Source organism: Takifugu rubripes, chromosome 11 (assembly GCF_901000725.2).
Source record: "Takifugu rubripes chromosome 11, fTakRub1.2, whole genome shotgun sequence".
NCBI lineage: Eukaryota > Metazoa > Chordata > Actinopteri > Tetraodontiformes > Tetraodontidae > Takifugu > Takifugu rubripes.
This window is the reverse complement of record NC_042295.1, coordinates 10,189,047-10,206,802: the sequence shown is the minus strand read 5'-3', so window position 1 is coordinate 10,206,802 and position 17,756 is coordinate 10,189,047. Positions and strand designations below refer to the sequence as shown.

The following is a 17,756-nucleotide window of genomic DNA, read 5'->3' as shown; positions in this document are numbered from 1 at the left end:
TATTCATTTTTTAAATAAAATTGTGAATCTATTGAGTCTATTGATTAATCCCAGAAATATATTTTCTTTAATCTTTGCCAAAAGATCAAAGCCTGGGTCAAGTGAAATTATTGATGGGCGTTCTTTGTGCCTGAAACAGAACCAATAATGTCACCAGTTCTATATTTGTTTGTTTGTTTTATAAAGCCTTTGTCCCTGTTGGCCACCAATTAACGAGCAGGATTATTGAATTTGGAGAAACGTGACAGAACTTGACAACATTCCTCCGGAAAATTCAGGTCTGATTGATGAGAATGGAAACAATCGTAATCTTAATAGTCATTATTGGATAATTAAGCAAAAAGGTCAATATGTGGCTGATGAGGGACCTCTCACTGGGGGGGGGGGGGGGGGGTCTTCTCTAAGGTTAAAGGTCAGTTTATACAACATCTTTTTATGTGAGTGTTTTCTAAAATATTCTTGATCTTCACTTCATAAGGATAAAAACGGACAAATGATGTTTTCTATAAATTATCTTTTTACAAGAAAAGATCGTTTATGATTTTTTTTGGCGTTTATTACTACAATAATACTATAATAATAACTACTATGGTATTATTTTAGCTATATATATTCACATTTGATCTTGTTTGATCTCCAGCCGAATCTCACAATTACAAATGTAAATTTTAAAGCAAAAAACAAATCAGGTGACGTTTCAACCAGTTTAAACAGTATATCGCAACTTTTTCGTGCATAGAAAAAAGTATTTAAATGAAATACGGGAGAAATCGTGACGTAAAAATGTCCGCGCATGCGCACAGAATAACGCATGCGCAGAACCGACCAGGTTCAGATCGGTTTCCGGGTTCTGATCGGACGCAGCAGTATTGTCAGTTACTTACATTTTACCTGTCAAAAGTGATCCCACAAAATTTGATCCGTGTGGTCCGATATTAGAGCATCCATTTGCGTCGCAGAAGTCCTGAGTCTTTGAACAGTTTTGTAAGAAGCTCGTCTGCTGATAAGATTAAGTAGAATTTGTATTTGGGTCGTAAAATCAGCTTTAAAAAAAAATACTCAAACACCCTGTAACATCTACAGGTGTGAAGCTTTCAACAAAACAAACAGTTTGGACGTTGTTCCCAAATTCAGCGAATAATTCTACTTTGATATTCGTAGATGTCCGTAAACAGCAGCGTCTAACCCTGTACCAAGATGGCGGCGCTATAGGCACCTTTCTCCCCAGTCAACGCTAAATCTATGAAAATACATCTATTATATGAACAACATGCCGGAGCCCCGCAGAGGAAGAGACGACCAGCAGGATCGGAGAGACCAGGGAAACATCGTGTCCACGATCTCCCACTTTGTGGATGATAACTTAACATTTGTGAGGGTAGGAAGTGTTTTGTCTCCCAGTTTCCATCTGCTGATGTGAGCCAGTGTTGACCGAGACATCCCCAGTTGTCCCCAGTCTGCATTATGGCATCTTACTGATTGACACCTGTCAGAATTGTCCACCTGGACATCATCTCTGTCTCTGTGTGTCTCTCTGACAGAACATCAGCACCGTGCTGGCAGCCACAGGGATTGTTGTGATAGTGAGAAGCCTCAAACTGGTGAGAGACAAAAACTGCCAGATCGGTGTTCAATACCACTTATAGCAACATAAAAATATTATTGTTCAAAGTTAATGTGGACTCAAATGGATTCAATAGGACAAAACTTTACCCCCATATGCTGTAAATCATGTTGTTTTAAGTTGAATCATGTTGTTTTATTAAATATTGCCCTCGCGTGTCTTCGCCTATTTAGACAACCAGGTTTCGAGCCGCCTCTGAGATTCCCGCCCGTTTTATCGAGAGGAACGTCAGCCTCAGAGGGAGAGTCCGCTCTGTCTCAGACAGAGGGGTGGAGGTGGAACACGTCCCCGTATACCTGCCTGTCCTCTCGCCATTACTGTCAAAGGTCAAAGGTATAGACTTCCAAACACAAGTGACGGGCTAGCTAATCTGCAGCGTTGGTTTGTTAGCATTTAACTTTAACAGGTTGCTCCACCAGCAACTTCACAGTGAAGCATGTTTGAAAATAACACCAAACCAGTTTGAAAAGTTCTGTTGTCAAAGATGTCATCCTCCCTAGGGGTGGACTCGTCCTCCATACTGGTGCACCTTGCAGGCGTGGAGTTGACCCCAGAGGGCAGAGTGTGGCTCCAGGAGAACCTGGCTCCTGCTCAGACCGTCTGGCTGAAGCTCATCAGCCGGGAGGACGACATGCTGCACTGCCTGGTCCGTCGCAGCCAGGTGAGGCGGTGGTCGACTGAGATGCTGCAGCCGACGTTCCTACTGTGTTTTTAAAGTTTGCATCACTTGCCTTCCCTTTCATGTCCAGCAGGGGTCAGTGTGGGGCCGCTGTGTGAATGAAGAGCTTCTCTGGCTCGGCCTAGCCCGCACCACGCCCGTCGTCGGGGTCCGGACAGACTCTCGCATCTACTGGCATCTCCACAAGCGGCTGCACAGGGCAGAGGTCAAAGCCGAGAGGAAGGGGCGGGGCCTGTGGCAGCGGGACAGCACATGGGAGAGAGTCTCCAGAGCAATCCTGGACAGCAGCGTCATCAGAATGATGAGGAGAATCTTTCAGAAGACAGGATGAGACGCAGACTTTTTCCCCCCACTTGAATACTGATTTTCTTTACTTTGACTTTGTTCGGATCTTTTTAAAGCTACACACAAAGTTCCCTGTTGATGTGTGTGTTTATGAGTGTGCACGGACGCCTCACTCGCACCAGACGGGGGCAGGGTATGTTAATGGTACTTAAAATGGAGATGGGCAATTGTCCCTCTATAGATTGCCGTTGCCATAGAAACGTCCACTGTGAAACACAAAGCGAGGCAAAGGCTAAACTCTATATTGGCCAGTGTGAAGACCCTTGGGAGCCAGGAGTGGGGGGTTTAAGCACCTCTGTGTCGGGGGAATTTAGGCTCCAACATGACAACATCAGCCCACTGAAGCGAAGAAACTGGACAGAAAAGTGTGTCTAATAATACCCCCATAAAAAGCTGTCAAGCTGTTTATTCTTTGTCCAGGAAGTGTGTGTCACCTGCTGATAACCTACAGAGGAGCCGTGTTTGCTGGGTTACGCTCATGTGATTGTGATCATTCATCACACAACCGCGGTAGGAAGGAGCACGCGTCCTCTCAGGGGTTCGGTGCACGAAGGAGAGGAGGGTCACCAGGGCTGGAGGGGGAGATCTCAGCGGGGGGGGCCGAAGCACAAAGGCAGCTGAGGAGGAGTCGGGGTGGAAGGGGACCGCAGGAAAGGGGTGGGCCGATGAATCGACTCGCCTTTCTTTTGTTGTGCAAATGTTAGCAGCAACTGTTGGGGCAGGGAGAGGCTCCTGATTGGTGGGCTGGTTTAAATTGTAAGGTGCATTTCTGGCTGGTGGCCACTGCCAGACTTTGGACTGTCACCCAGGGGAGGGGTGGGAGGTAAACCACGGCAGAGTGGCGTCCCGGGAGATGAGTGGCATTGGCTTTCTGCATCCCACCAGATGGAGCGATCAAGATAGAGAAGAGGGAAAAAGTATGATAGCGATTTGTCAAAGGAGAGGGAGCTATCTGAAATATCCTCACTCCCAGAATTTAATTAGCTATTGTTGGTAAAATAGAGTCAATCTTAAATTCAACCTGATGGAAATGATTCAGAAAAGATTTTTCATCAGCCAACATAATAAATTTCTCTTCAAAAGACATTAAATGAGCGAGTCAGTCATTTGTTCAGATTGTTTTTAATTGAACTCCGCTCCAGCTCCAGTCCAGCTTTTCCCCCACCCCACTGGTCTTGCACCAGTAGCAGTCATTTGAAAAGGCGCTGTGCCTGCTGGAGTGGTGGGTAGTTGCCCACACCACTGAAACTCTTGGGATCCTCTCCTTCCCTTTAACCTCCGGGATTTGTAGACAACATCGCATTTGCGCCATGCGGCGTGGACGCCTGACACCCCGAGGACCGCCGCTGCTGCTGCAGTGAGAGAGTGCAGCGAGGAAACTGGTTTTACAACCTGAAACTGAAGTGACAGAAGTAAGTGAGCATGTGAAGGTCTGACACTTATTTACAGAAACGGAGTGTGACAGGTCGACCACATGATGTACAGATTATTCTAAAGTTGCCACTTTGGGTTTCGGTTGCCGGGATGCTGTAAACGGTGCAGATGTGCACCTGTCAATCAAGTGTAGATGGAAAACTCGACATTCCAACCTGATTTTTCCCTGTATGGCTGTGTGACTGCCGAGACATTTTCACTGTTCCTCAACTCCTTCCTTTTGTACTGTAACAACTGAGACTTGCAGCAGAGCAGTTTAACAAAGGCCTTTATTGCTCTCAGCCAGTAGCCATCCCAGTGAGAAAGAGATGCCCCCCCCCCCCCCATCTCAGAGCCGGGTCCCCTGGGACTTCTTGATTTGATTTGAGTGGTAGAGAGAGATTGGGTGTGAAGGACAGAAGGATTTAAAGAGGCAGACAGCTGTCAGGACACCCCTGGAAAGGTGGGCTTTCATGTTTTGGCCTTGTCACCCTCTGGTGTGAGCAGTTTTGGGTTGATTCTGTGGGAATCTTTAAATTCCTCATTTCCCAGACTCACCTGGGCACACATTTCATCCACTTTTCCCATAATCACGGGTTTATCTCCAGCGTAAGCCAGATATTCCGCGTGTGGGTGGGTGTGTAATGGAATTTATCGCCCGAAAAGCGACTCCCTTGTTACTCTGTGACTCGCAGCATTGTGAGCAGCGTATCGGCTTGCTGGTGTCGAGTTGTAGGAGTGGTAACCCGACTCTCTATGGGCGCTGTGATCCTACGTGAATAATTGAAGTTTCTCAGTGGGAAGTAATGAGACAAGAAACGGGGGGGGGGGGGGGTTGGTTGGGATTGAATGACTTATTGTGCACCTACTGTATGTATGAGGGTCAGAACCTCCGGAACTCAGCTTATATATTTCTAAAGGACAGAACAAAATGCTCCAAATGACTTTGAATCCGAGGAGTGGGGGTCTCCGCTGGAAAAGGGGGAGCTGACATGTGACCATGTGACTCAGTTTCACCCCACCACTCGCACACATACATGCGGCAACACAAATCAAAAGTAAATCAGGGCATTTCAGGAACACTGGTGTGTTGTCCTGACTCGCGTCTGATCGTTACATGGAAACCCTCCCCGATCGAAGACCGACAGATCCTCTTTTGTTTTTGTGGTTTTGCTTTCGCAGCTCCGTCGCGTGGGTCTCCAGACAAACTCGGCCAGTGACGCAACTGTGACCTCCCGCGACCCCGAGGGTCCCTCTGTCTCCTTATCAGCTCGCAGAGACTCGTCTGGCCAGGCGGTTTAGATTTTACAGCCTCTCTTTCATCTTTCATTCTGGAACATGCTCATTTAGAGTGCAGAGTATTTTATAATTGTCAGATTTTAGTTTGGTTTATAGTTAAACATTTCTAAAGGATAACGTGTTCATTCATGTTCAAATCCAGCAGAAATGGATGTCGCCTTAACAAACGGGTCAGTTAATCAAACCCCTGCAATACAAAAAGCAATTCTTTATTCTCAGTTGCAGCTTTCTCAGTTTGTTGAATGCAACAAAGGTTGGTCGGGTTTTCTCTCTCCGTCCTCTCACAAAACAACTTCTGCCAAACAGTAAAACCTCCAAATATACGATGTTTTCTTGCTGCTCACACACCTCTGGTGGGGTAAAATAAAAAGAAAACAACATTTCAAGGAAAAGGACATCCTATACTAGCAGCTTTCTCCCTGATGGTGTCCTTTAATTGGACAGAGCTTCTGTTACAACCACATTAAACAGCATCTTGTGACTTTGCTCACACAGAGAACCTTTCAGAGGTCTTCCTAAATCTCTACATGTCATATACATATATATAATCTCGACTGTTGCATCGCTAATGCTGCAGACGTTCTAAACGCCCCCTCTGATGAGAACAGCTCTGTTAATGTGTAAATACTCACACGCCCAGAATGCAAACACATGTAATTCAGACGCTAAAGGCTTGTTTTCCTTTTGACTTTATTGCTGAGGTTTTGAAGGTATCTGTTTGGTGATGGGAGTGTTCAAAATCAGGTCTGGAAACAGCAGCATTAAGCTACTCATCAGCCTACACACTAACTGCAGATTTGACCTGCGTAGCGATGGAACGTGGGGGAAAATACGCGGCGCCGCCAGCTGACGCGGATATCGATGAATGTGTAATGATCACTTAGCTTTTACGGCAGCTGGCGACGTGAAATAGAGCAACTGACCTTGATCTCTTAAAGCACGTCTGAACAGAAAGCTGTCTGGCGTATGTCAGTACAGGGTGACAGATGCTGCTCTCATTGTCTGCCTGTCCTGAGACGGCCATTGTTAAATACATAGATACAGTTATAACAGCCCCGTTATCACACGATCACAGTATTATTTACCTGTATTGGTTTTTGTTTGGATGTGAGCCTATACTGGACTTTATTCTAAGGCCCACACTTTAGACTTTCAGCTTTGGGCAGCATCTGCCTTATTGCATTACTGCTGTCGCGCATGGAAGTATGAGGAAAGCGGGGGCCTTGTAGCATTTTATTGTTTGCTGTTTGTCCATACAGCTTCCCAAAAACAGCACCGCTCCTGTCAGTCAACGCTTGGAGCCAAAATAACAGCATCCTTGTGTTGCTTATAAACCGCTGACCTGAGACAAATGTGAATCCAAGTGTTTTGTGCTCGCTATGATACAGCAACACTGAAGCTGGGGGAGACATCAGCGGATCATCCAGTCTGGCTGGACTGTCTTGTAAGCGGTCCGTTTATGCTCCTCTGCTCTGATTTGGACTCTGTTGTGAAAACAAACTCTAAATTAGAAGCATTATACTGCGATTATGCAACAAGGAGCTGCTGGATCAGCAATGAACAGCGCCTCCCACGTCTCCCACCTTCCTCCCACCGAGAGAAGAGATCAAGGACAGAACAGGAGAGCAGGCAGACCCCAACGGACCCCAACGGACCCCCCCCCCCCCCCCAAGTGTGACATGTGGGGGAACATATGCTCAGCAATAAACATAAGCGTCATCACTCACTGTCTCTTAAAATGGGGTTTGGGCAGGGTCAGAGGAAAGCACTTTCACCTCCGAGATACTTGACCCGTGTTTGGACTCCCCAGGTCAGCTTTTGGCGCCGTGGCGCCTGTAGCTGTCACAGAGGCTCCTCGCTGTTTACTGGGCCTTCATCCTCTGAGAAATCAAGGGAGAGATTCTCAGCGGGAGGTCATAAATCACAGGCAGGAGAACAACAGGTGTGGGGATGTTCAGGAGTGGGTTTCTGTGGGGGGGTGTGGATAACTGAAGAGGAGGAAGAGGAGGACGTGGGGGGAAATTGGGAATCCGGATATTATAGCAAGGAGAAAGGGAAAGAAGATTAATGGGGAAGCAAAGGTCAAAGGGCATCAAATGTGTAGAGTAAAGTGGGGAAAGTATTCTTGTTTCCGCTTTTCTCTGCCTAAAAATAGTTTTATTTCTATCATTATGATCATTGGATTTTCAGAAGAATGCTGTTGGACTAATAACAAGCAACTTAAACCTTTAAAGTCAGGGTTTACTTGGTTAAATCCAGCCCAAAGGCCAGAAGGAATTTATGACTCTTGCCAGAATTTCACCTACACCCTCTGTAATTTAGCTTTCTCTATGCATGTAGTAGAATGTAAACATCTGGATATTTTTTGATTGTAGTAGAAATCACTCAATTTAATGCTCTTTTTATTTCCAGATTGTTTTTTTTCCGGCGTGTCCATCGTCCTCCCACCATGAGCTCCAGGGTGGTGAGCAGGAAAGGAGAGCCTCAGTATCGCAGGCACTTCCTATCAAACAACAGCAGCTTTCACGGTAAATAACACACACACACACACACACACACACACACACACACACACACACACACACACACACACACACACACACACGAAGAAAAACGTTCGTTCTATTACTGTAAATCACATGAAAGAACAGTAGGGGGAGACTCATCTCCACTACCAAGCCTCCCATTTCTAATCTTTAATGTGGAGACACCAGCAACGTTCAGTCTTATGACATAAGAGATCCGTAAATTACATTTTTATTGTTGCCTTACGGCAGACTACAGCAGTTACTCTGAAAAAAAAAAGAATCCCATAAATCACAGGGGCCAAATAGATGAAGCAAAAATCTTTTTGACGTTTCTGTCAGGCAGTTAAATGTTTGGATGCATCAGCTCGAGTATCCAGACAGTTACTGCACGCACGCGTGTGTGAGAGAGTGTTTCCCTGCCGATCTGACGGCTCTGCTATGAATGATGGATTAACTCGCTGGTCAATACGTTCCCTCTGTCGCGCCGAGAAAAGATGATACAAATTTCACCCGTTGTTTGGTCTCTTTCGTTTGTGCCGGGGCCGGCTGTGGCTTCTGCTTGGTGCTCTTTTGATTAACACCGTGAAGCCTCAAATGAATGGCTCATTGAGCATGAAATGAGTGCATGTATTCATAAAGGCGGCAAATCCTCATGCTTTTGTTTCCGAGGCTTCATGAGGAACAGAACAGATCCATCTGAGAGCAAACTGTCTGATCAGGCTGATCTGATCTCAGATTTCCTACAGTGTTCTGTCTTCGTACTTGGAACCAGTGTGAAAACAACGGGTCTCTTTTCCCTCTTGGCTTTACTTCTCCTTATTTCCAGTCTTTTAGTCACTAGCAGGTTGGCTGTTGGATTTGTTTGGACACTAATCAGTCTGTGCAGTCATTCAAAATAAGCCATCATGTCAAAATATCAAGTACTTGCAAATCTCACAAGAGTTTACGTCAGTCCCCTCTGCATGCCCCCCTCCACACTCTCATTGATTTAACGCATGCTCCAGTCACCTAACCTGGCCCGAACCAATACCTATAACCTATACCCAAGTCCCAACCCTTAAACAGCCCTTTGAAGCTGTCCTCACGTCCCAAAATTTCCTCCCTTTGCTCTCAAACTGGTTAATCTTGTCCCCACATTGAGGCAGGCCCGCACACACACACACACACACGCACGCACGCACACACACACGCACACACACAGACACACACACAGACACACCACAGAGCTCATATGTTGTTGTAAGTTTGGGTTTCAACATCCTTTTTCAGCCGCACTAATCAAGTAACCGCTACCACAGATAAACAGTGTTTGAATGTGCACGCACGCACACGCACACGCACACACACACACACACACACCCGGGGAGGGGGGGGGGGGGGGGGGGGGGTAAAAGTGTAAAATGGGCCAGCGCAATGGTGACTCCCGATGAATAACTGACAGAGACCAAACTGGTGCGAGACCAGTTTGTCTCGGTGGGGAGTCCAAGCAGGCTGTCGGGAAATTAAAAACAAACAAACTGATGAAATGTTCACCTAGAGTGGCCACCTGGTCGGCGCCCTCTCACTCAGTCTCGTTCCCTCAGTGCCAGTCTAAAGCTCTCGCCTCTTAACGGCCAGTTTCAGTGTCGGCGGAAAAATCGGTTTATCGCCTCACCCGTGCGCTGCGCGGAGAGGAGAGGAGAGGATGTGCGCGCAGGGGGCTCTGGATGTGAGCTGCTCGACGGCTGAATCCACGCAGCAGATTAGGCAAGGTGCTAGACGCTGAGGAGCGGGGCGTCTGTGTGAGCGCGTGCGTTTTTTCCTCCCATCGTTCGAAGTGTAAGTTTGTTCTTTATGGCGCGCTTCAGTTGACCATGAAGAAAAGGAGCAGTCAGACACGCTTTGAAGGCGTTTCACCCAAAATCAGGAGGTAAAAATGATGTCCAAGACGCATGGAGGGATCTTGTGAGCGCAGTCCCAAATGGCAGAACTTGAAGTTTGCAGAAATCTCAGTTTAGAGAAGGGTAAGTGGTCTGTTTTTTACCGTTTTGTTTAGGTCATTTTGGCTTGTTATTTCCTGTTTCTCTCCCACGTGGACATAAATACACGAAGTCGTGCACACATTCCTTTGGGTGCCTGCTGATCTTTATGCAGCTGAAAGCGATGCGTAATTTTAGCATCGCTCCACCACACTTACCCACGCTGCCCCTTGCTGCCGCGGAAGAAAGATGTAATTGAACATCATTTCAATTTACATTCAGTCCGTGTCCTATAGCGTGCACAGAACCTTTGGGTTTGAATGCGTGGGAGGGGAATTATTCTCCTGTAAACTGATTCAATTGGAAAATACCCCCTTTACACCCTTCACCAGGGGGCAGAAAAGCTTCTTGATTTTTCACTCTTCTCTTTGCGTACAGCCCAGGTGTGGATGTGAAAATCCCTTAAACCCCCGCGTGGAAAATCAAAGCAAAGCCGAGACATTTGGTGTGATAGTGCGAGCTTCTACGGGTGCATCCTGAGGTTGAATTGTTGGGGGAAATAGGCAGCCAGACGGGCATGTTTGTACCACACAGTGTCAAACAGCTTTAGGTTGAGCCTTGATGGCAGAATAATGGCTCCAGACGTCTCAGGGCCATTACCGCCACTCCCCGAAATATGGCTCACCCGTGGCACATAGAAAACACAATGTGTGGAGCTGTCAGGCATCACCCCCCTGGGCGCCTGCTTTCTTTTATCGATGTGAGTGTTGAGGTGAGAGCGGAATGCCCCCGCCGGCCTTCCTGGCCCAGGGTTCCTTCCTCTTTATTCGTTTTGGCAACAAACAGAGTTGCACAGCCATCACAACCCTTTGAGGAGAGCGAGGCAGCGGCAGGGGTGGGGGGGTTAGGAGAAGACTGTTAATCTCCCTCACATGGAAGAAACAATTTTCCCATCCAAAATGCGTGGTTCCTCTTGTGGGATCCCCATGCAATGATGATAAATCTGAGCGTGTGCGCTGTCCTTTTGTCACTGCTTCTTCCTCTCTGTCCCTCCAGGGCAGAGGAACAACAAGCGGGCGACAGGAGCAGGAGATCTATGTTATCTCTTTATGTTCACTATTTATAAAATGGATCATTATGAATTCCTTTTCGGTCTGATTCCATTTCCTGTTGCTCTTTATCATTTGTGCTGATCAGAAATCTGGATTTTACACAAAATCAAATTTACAGTCAAGAGTCAAGTACTCTCACATAGAAGCTCCGCTCTTCTTGGCTCAGAACAGCCCCCCCCCCCCCCCCCCCCCCCCCATCCTTCTCTACTTATTTACATTTCACTTACATGTCATTTTAAAGCATTTGAGATCAGACAGCCTGCATGTCAGACTGGCTCTGCCGCCCAAGATACTATATCTCAATCTCCCCATCCAGTCTATGGAGGAGAAGAGGCTTGAAAGATGTAGCAGGGCGCACTCACACACGCTCGCAGGTTCTTTGATGTTGGGACTGAACCCCTCCACTCGGGGAGCCCCCCTGCAGCAGCTCTGCCGATGGTGAATGCATTATCATGCTGCAGTTGTCATGTGTTTATTTTTAATTCTCTGCCGCTCTTGGCTCAGCACTCCGGGGGAACCCTGGAACCCATTTGTAGCGTTGTCAGCCTGAGGGTTGCCCAAGGTCCTCTTAATTAGGTGAAGCAAGCGAGTGCCAAATGAGGGTGTGTATTTCCCCTGAATTTCCTGACGTTTTTCCTTCATAACCCCCTTTTTTGCCTTTGTTTGTTTGTAAGACCAAAAAGCCAAATATGCTTCCATGTGTATTGTCATGCAATTCCAGAGCTTAACACCATTAAATTGAATTAAGTTGTAATTAAGTTGTAATGAGCTGCAAAGGCATTCTGATGCACACAGTCACAATTAGCGTCCGCCCGTCTGAGTGGATTGAAAGACAGTCGGCTTATATTTTAAACATGTCTTGTTGTAGACATGTGAGCAACAGGGTCTCACAGAGGACATCCACTAATGCGGAAATTCTGCTTCAGGTCATAGTCACATTTGTTGCTTTTTTTTCTCAGTCAAGTGCTTTTAAATTTTTTTTTTTTAATGTGGTCAAAGCTTAATTACAGTGCTGCTGCATAATGTTTTGGCGATGCTAGAGTGGGCTGCAAAGGACAAAAGCTGATCCGTTTTGACTCTGACCTCACTCCTGGAAATGAGTTTCAGGTTCAGGGGTTCCAACAAAAGGCACAACAGCATAAGAGATTTCCTCCTTTGTAGGTTTGGTTACAAAGACTTTGACACCTTTATTTTCTCTAAATTTATGAAAATGTTGCTTCTTCATTGAATTACTGGGTGACTCCTCCTGTCTCTATGCAGTCTGTTTATCCCTCTATGCAGTCTGTTTATCCCTCTTGCACATGTGCAGTTCCCTCTTTCTGTAACATCGCTAATACGCAAAACAGGGCAGAGCACCTCCAGCTTGTCCCCAAGGTGCAAACGAGTGTCCCTGTCTATCTCTGTTAGCTCTGACTGACAACTGATTCAGTCTGTTTTTCTGCCGTCGATCTTAAATAGAACCTGTTTACTCCCTGCAAACTTCAAAATTCAATTCAAATTTTATTCATGACACGCCTTCGGTCCAAAGTCAGAGAAAAAGAAAAGGAAACAGACAGAAGTAAAGCACAAAACACTCGACAAATCTCTAATTTACATACAGGCAGTGTGGCCACTGGTGCCACAAATGAGAGGAAAACCTGGCTGAGCTCTACATGGGGCTCGTCAGTGTGGAGACGAAGCTTTTTGCTGATTTACATCTGTACATATGGTTACGCAGCACAGCGGTGGCTTGGCACGCCAACACATGCAAACATCTGGCTTGTGCTATATGCCACACCAAGTCTCTCCGTCCTCTCCTGTAGTGGTAATGGCCACTGGCTAACGGGGCGCACTATGCTTTAAACAATGCTATTTTTATGGGCACTCAGGACATGGCAAATTTCCTGAGTAACATGTGTGCTTGTGTCTCTAAATGTCCCTATCATCAGAAAGATCATCAGTGATAGAGCGTCCTAGGTGTTTAACCTCATCACAGACACTCAAGAAGGCACCAGACTATCTGAAGCCAGGAAAAGACATCCTGTCATGCCATAACATGTTGCGACGGTTGCTATTTTCACACAGGTATCCATACTGATGCGTAAAAATGGTAAAATCCTAATGCCTTGCGCTGTTGCACGGAGCCAGCGTAGTTTGACTGTAATCTGCAAAGCACTGACTAAAATGCCTGAAGCAATAATACAACACCATCTGCACCTCACGGGAGTCCAAATCATCGCACGTGTCGGAGGAGGAACAGTCGGCATTAGTTCTACAGCGCTTGCTAAGCTGTGTAAAAGAGCAGGAAACAAACCAGGCATAAACATGTTCTTCAGCTTCGTTGGCTTTGGGGAGTTTGAGTTTGCACAACGCTGAATAAGCAGGGGTGAATTTCCCAAAGAGCAAAACAAGGGATGATGTAACCACAAAGATGCTGTGATGGGATTACATGATTTTTTATCTTAATCGCCTTTGATTTAGGCATGATTCAGGACAGAAATCCAATAAAACGCTCATATATTTTCATCCACCAAAAGCCCAGAGATGCTAGGTTCTTTTAGAAGTTCTCACAGAAAATTTACCGGTATAGAAGAGGGTGATTCATTGTCGAATAAGCATTCTCAACTAATGATCTCGATATTAATTCGCCCTGTGTCTTTTCCACATGGCACCATGGTTCCTGGAGGTTGCCTAGGCTGTGTAAACCAGAAGGACTGTTCATTAAGAGAAGGACAGATGTTTTGTTGCCCGTGCCATCTGCAAGTGCGCATGTAGATCAGCCCATTAAACCTTTTAGTAGTGCATTATGATGACTGTTATGTCATCCTCTGATCCTTGCATTTCACTGGTTGACCTTAATGAACTGCACGACTTCGGGGGGGCTGGGCGCCCATCTGCTCGTCCTCCTCACCGCCTCATGAACAATCAACAAAACACAGGGATGCTCCATCTGAATTTGCAGGTGCCGTTTTGACACCGCAGCACAATCCGAGCAGCCTTGCGAGGGAGGTGGATTAATCCTGAGGAGGAGGCAGCAGAGGGGTGGTGACCCAGAGACAGGTGGGAATGGATGTGCTGCCAGACTGGACCAAGATCCACGGAATCCCCAGCGACGGGTTCTGAGGATCTCGTTTGTCTTTTGGGGCACAGACAGAAAACGGAATCAGGGGAAACCGAAAGCGACTGATTTTTGGGCCACAGGTGGATGCACACATCTCGGGAAGACAACCGATACATTCTCATTGATGGTCTTGGAAGGGGGGGGATGGAGGAAACCTGTTCTCTTTTTGGTCCCGTTCCGCTGTCTTCTCATAAAGTACGGGGTAACTTTATGTACAGCCCCAGGGAAAAGTCAGCTGTGTTGACCGTAGCGACGCTCCTGGCGCGTACTGTCTTTGACGTTGGTGGCACAGTGGCTGTACCACACAAATGCAGGCTAACGCAGATCGGTAAGTAAATTTGTGCCTTTTCGCATGGACAAAGACATTGCCTGTCAAAAACATCGCTCGCTGCGGCTATTTTTATCCCGGGAATGGAGCAGGAGCTCATGTTTATGTATCAGCATATCCCCTGGGCGATCGAACGTCTCCGTTTCTACCACAACTTTGAACCTGCGGGACTCTTCTCTTAATGAGCTGTTGCTCATTACACACTAGAGAAGACCTGGCTGGTTTGTGCACAGATTCAGGACCATTTTAGCAATCAATGGCGTGTAAATGTAATTCAGTTAGTCTCATCTCGACCACACCTCGATTAAACATGAGAGTGGAAAACCAACCCTCGGGTCAGAAGAGGAGCAAACAGACCATAAAAAGAAAAAAAAAATTCTTTCCACCCCTTCAACTTCTATTTGAGATTGATTGTTTTGCTGGTTGCGTTTTATTAGGAGGCTAACCAAGGTAGTTTTCTCTGTCAACTGGACTGGGTTTCTTCTCTTGAAGACGTTTCGCCTTCTATCCAGAAGGCTTCTTCAGTTAGGAGGCTAACTAACTCGGCTAGTGCCTTATGTCCCATGAATAGTGCATGAAGGATCAGGCAGATGCTGCTGAATATGAATATATGTAGTTATGAATAAATTATTATCCACTCATAACCTTTAGACCAAGTCCTGACGTGCATTCCATGTGCACCTTCTCCAAGACTGTAATTATTAGCCCTAAGTGATAACAAAATTATTAAAATGAGACAGCGCTGGAGGAGCTCCCCCTCCCAATGAGATGGAAAAGGACAGTTTGAGATTGAAAACGATAAATGAATAAATCTGGCGATTGTGTCGGTCGCGGCGGCCATTATCGGAAGGTTCTAAGTGCGGATGAGCTTTGTTCATCAGGCTATCACAGAGGCGGCACTCTCGCCCGCCCCATTTAAATGTGTTTGAATTGGGCGTCTGATGCGAGACAAAGCTTTGATCTGCCCTCCCTGCTCTGCTCCGACGGAGATGATGAGCTTTTTACGCGTGCATGTGCGCACGCGCACAGAGACACAAACACACAACAGCGGACGCCGCCACAAAGACTCGTTCTGGTTTAAAAGCATCTTGGAGGCAAAAAGTACAGAGTGCTGCACTTTCATACAGCGCAGAAAATGTGTGTTGTTTTTTTTTTTGAATCTTCGGTGGAGATGTTTTGCTCACACCACTGTAGGTAGAACTGTCTTCTGGAAATGAAATTGAAATGCCACGTGGGATTCAGACAACGTCTGTAAGCATCCTCTAGGAAAGATCCTGGAAAAAGATGTTGACGTTAAAGGGAACGTTTAAATCTTCATTCAAAATGGAACAAATGCAGCTTTGAGATAGAATTCCAACCCGTCTTCTGCTCGTCTGAGGGCCACTCGCATGACTTCTCATCTCTGATGACGAGACAGAGCTCCCCTCTTGCAGGCAGAGATGAACCCAGATACCTTTTCACCTTCAGCTTAACGGGGCTGGAGGTTTGACTCCTCGTGGGGCAGCGCAGGCCTGACACCTACAGCGCCTGCAGGGATGGAAGGCAGCAGGGAGAGACTAGTGCGGTGAAGAAAAACAAGAACCAAGAAATTTGAGAGATAGAAGATGAATGCAGACTTCATACTTGAAAATATTAGTCCTGCTTCCACAGAAGCTGCAGGAAATAATGGACAACTTTGAGATCACTTTTATGAAATCTGTCTGACGCCCTCTCCGAAATAGACTTTAATGCCGCTTCGCTGGGAGGGTTAGGGTTACCGAGAGAAGCCTCCTGCACTCAATTAATCGTGAACTGTGGAATTTCGGGTGCGATTTATAACAAATTAAGCATTTGAAAGGACTGTCAGGGAGACGGTCTAGTCTGAATCATGGGTTTCTTTCCTGCTCAGGCTGAAGATGATCAACTGGACACATCAGACTCTCCCGCCGTAATGGCGATGCTGTATAATGACGCGATTCATCAGGAGCTTTGTGCGATAAAGGATGCGGCGCAGTTGGTTCTCTTGTTTCTGTTTAATTGTTTTTCTTGTGCCGTCAACCTTGTTTTGTCAGTAGCCAATTATGTTTGCTGCTCTCAACAGATTAATGTGCAGCATCTGGCCATCGGTGCCTTGCTCAATCGTGAGGTTGAACCACTAGCTGTTCTGTGACATGTGGAGACACAGAAGGTGGAGTGTTTCAGTGGTGCTGCCGTTGGTGCATTCATCTTTCAGCAAGGTTCCGGGTTTGTCAGCATCTCGTTTTCCATTCTTTGGCCAATTATTGAGCAAATAGACAGTCTAAAAACATACACATTAGGCGGGTTGGAGACTGTAAACTGCCCCTTGGTGTGAGTGTGTAAGTGTGTGTAGTGCAATGAGCTGGTGACCTCTCAGCCTGTGACCACTGCGATTAACTCCAGCGACCCCTGAAGCCCTAATTAGGAACAGTCAACCAATAAGAGGAAATGGATGGAGAGGAAAAGAAGGTCAGAAAGCATCGCTTTTGAGTTTCCAGTGATTTGCACCTAGCAGCAGCAAAAAAAATAACACAGCAGCAAAATGTGAATGATTTCATTTGACAGAGCAGCTTTACTTACTATCCACATCAAAACAACAGCAGCGAGGACACCGAGCTTTGAAAGGCGACCGTTTTGAAAGGTGACCCATTAATCTTGGCTGAAACCTGAGGGATCGATCAATCAGTCATCCCGCAGCAGCCCTGTTTAGACTGGAAGGAACGAGCTGGAAACAACGAGCCGTAGCTGCTCTTTGGGTCTGACGTTCTCTTGGTCCTGCAGATCCTGAATTCATTTTTTACTGCAGTTAATGGCTGAACATTTCTTCTCTGGGGACAGATGTTGTGCGTTCGTAATTCCTTGTGCCCCTCGATGAACCACAGGCAGTGTGTCTGAGACTATTTGTGTGTGTGTGTATGACACACTGTCTCGGATGTGAGCATCCACTCCAGGAACTGACAAAATATTGAGAGCAAAATATGTGTGTTTGCTGAGCCTGTCCTTAGGACAGAGGAATTCTGCATTCTGCCATCACACTTAAATAGGTGCTTTAGCTCCATCAGTCCTGCAGATCAGGTCTTGACAATACACGCGTTGTGTATTTGCAGCCGATGTTGATGTTTGAAAACTGTTTTGTGTAATAAATTGGTATTTGGATATATCAGGGGAGGACGCTGTCCATCAGGGACGTTATACATCCTGATCTCAGCCACTTTGAATTTGAGCAGCGCTGCTTTTAATCTCCCAGCGTCTCTTGTGTTTTCTCAGACGTTATGTAAGCACAACATTAAATCACTGGAAATACTCCTTTGCTATAATAATATGTCGTTTCTGCTGAAAACGAGTAATTGCTCACAGGCATTTGAAGGCTGCT

At 46.4% G+C, this 17,756-nt stretch overlaps 2 protein-coding genes across 8 annotated transcripts in view; both read left to right on the top strand.

The window, feature by feature from the left end:
• Positions 1-808: 808 nt before the first annotated feature.
• c18h3orf33 (c18h3orf33 homolog (H. sapiens)) lies at positions 809-3,739 on the top strand. 3 transcript variants are annotated; one of them, XM_011608507.2, is made up of 6 exons: positions 809-984; positions 1,162-1,378; positions 1,542-1,601; positions 1,798-1,957; positions 2,125-2,285; positions 2,374-3,739. In XM_011608507.2, the coding sequence occupies exons 2-6, from the start codon at positions 1,262-1,264 to the stop codon at positions 2,632-2,634; spliced, it is 759 nt and encodes a 252-aa protein (XP_011606809.2). In that variant the 5' UTR covers positions 809-984; positions 1,162-1,261; the 3' UTR covers positions 2,635-3,739. The 3 variants fall into 3 exon arrangements, with proteins under 3 accessions (XP_011606809.2, XP_011606810.2, XP_029700233.1); XM_011608508.2 differs by having other exon boundaries at positions 809-1,083; XM_029844373.1 differs by having other exon boundaries at positions 810-1,378; positions 2,377-3,739.
• Positions 3,740-3,928: 189 nt separating this feature from the next.
• The window catches only part of plch1 (phospholipase C, eta 1), a 39,798-nt gene continuing 25,970 nt past the window's right edge, over positions 3,929-17,756 (top strand). For 4 of the 5 annotated variants that reach the window (XM_029844189.1, XM_029844187.1, XM_029844191.1 and 1 more), the window contains exons 1-2: positions 3,929-4,060; positions 7,773-7,888. In XM_029844189.1, the coding sequence (XP_029700049.1) occupies positions 7,810-7,888 (79 nt within the window). In that variant the 5' untranslated portion in view covers positions 3,929-4,060; positions 7,773-7,809. Of the gene's footprint in view, positions 4,061-7,772; positions 7,889-9,316; positions 9,892-17,756 lie in introns of those variants that run through there. The other variant, XM_029844188.1, reaches the window with a different exon arrangement.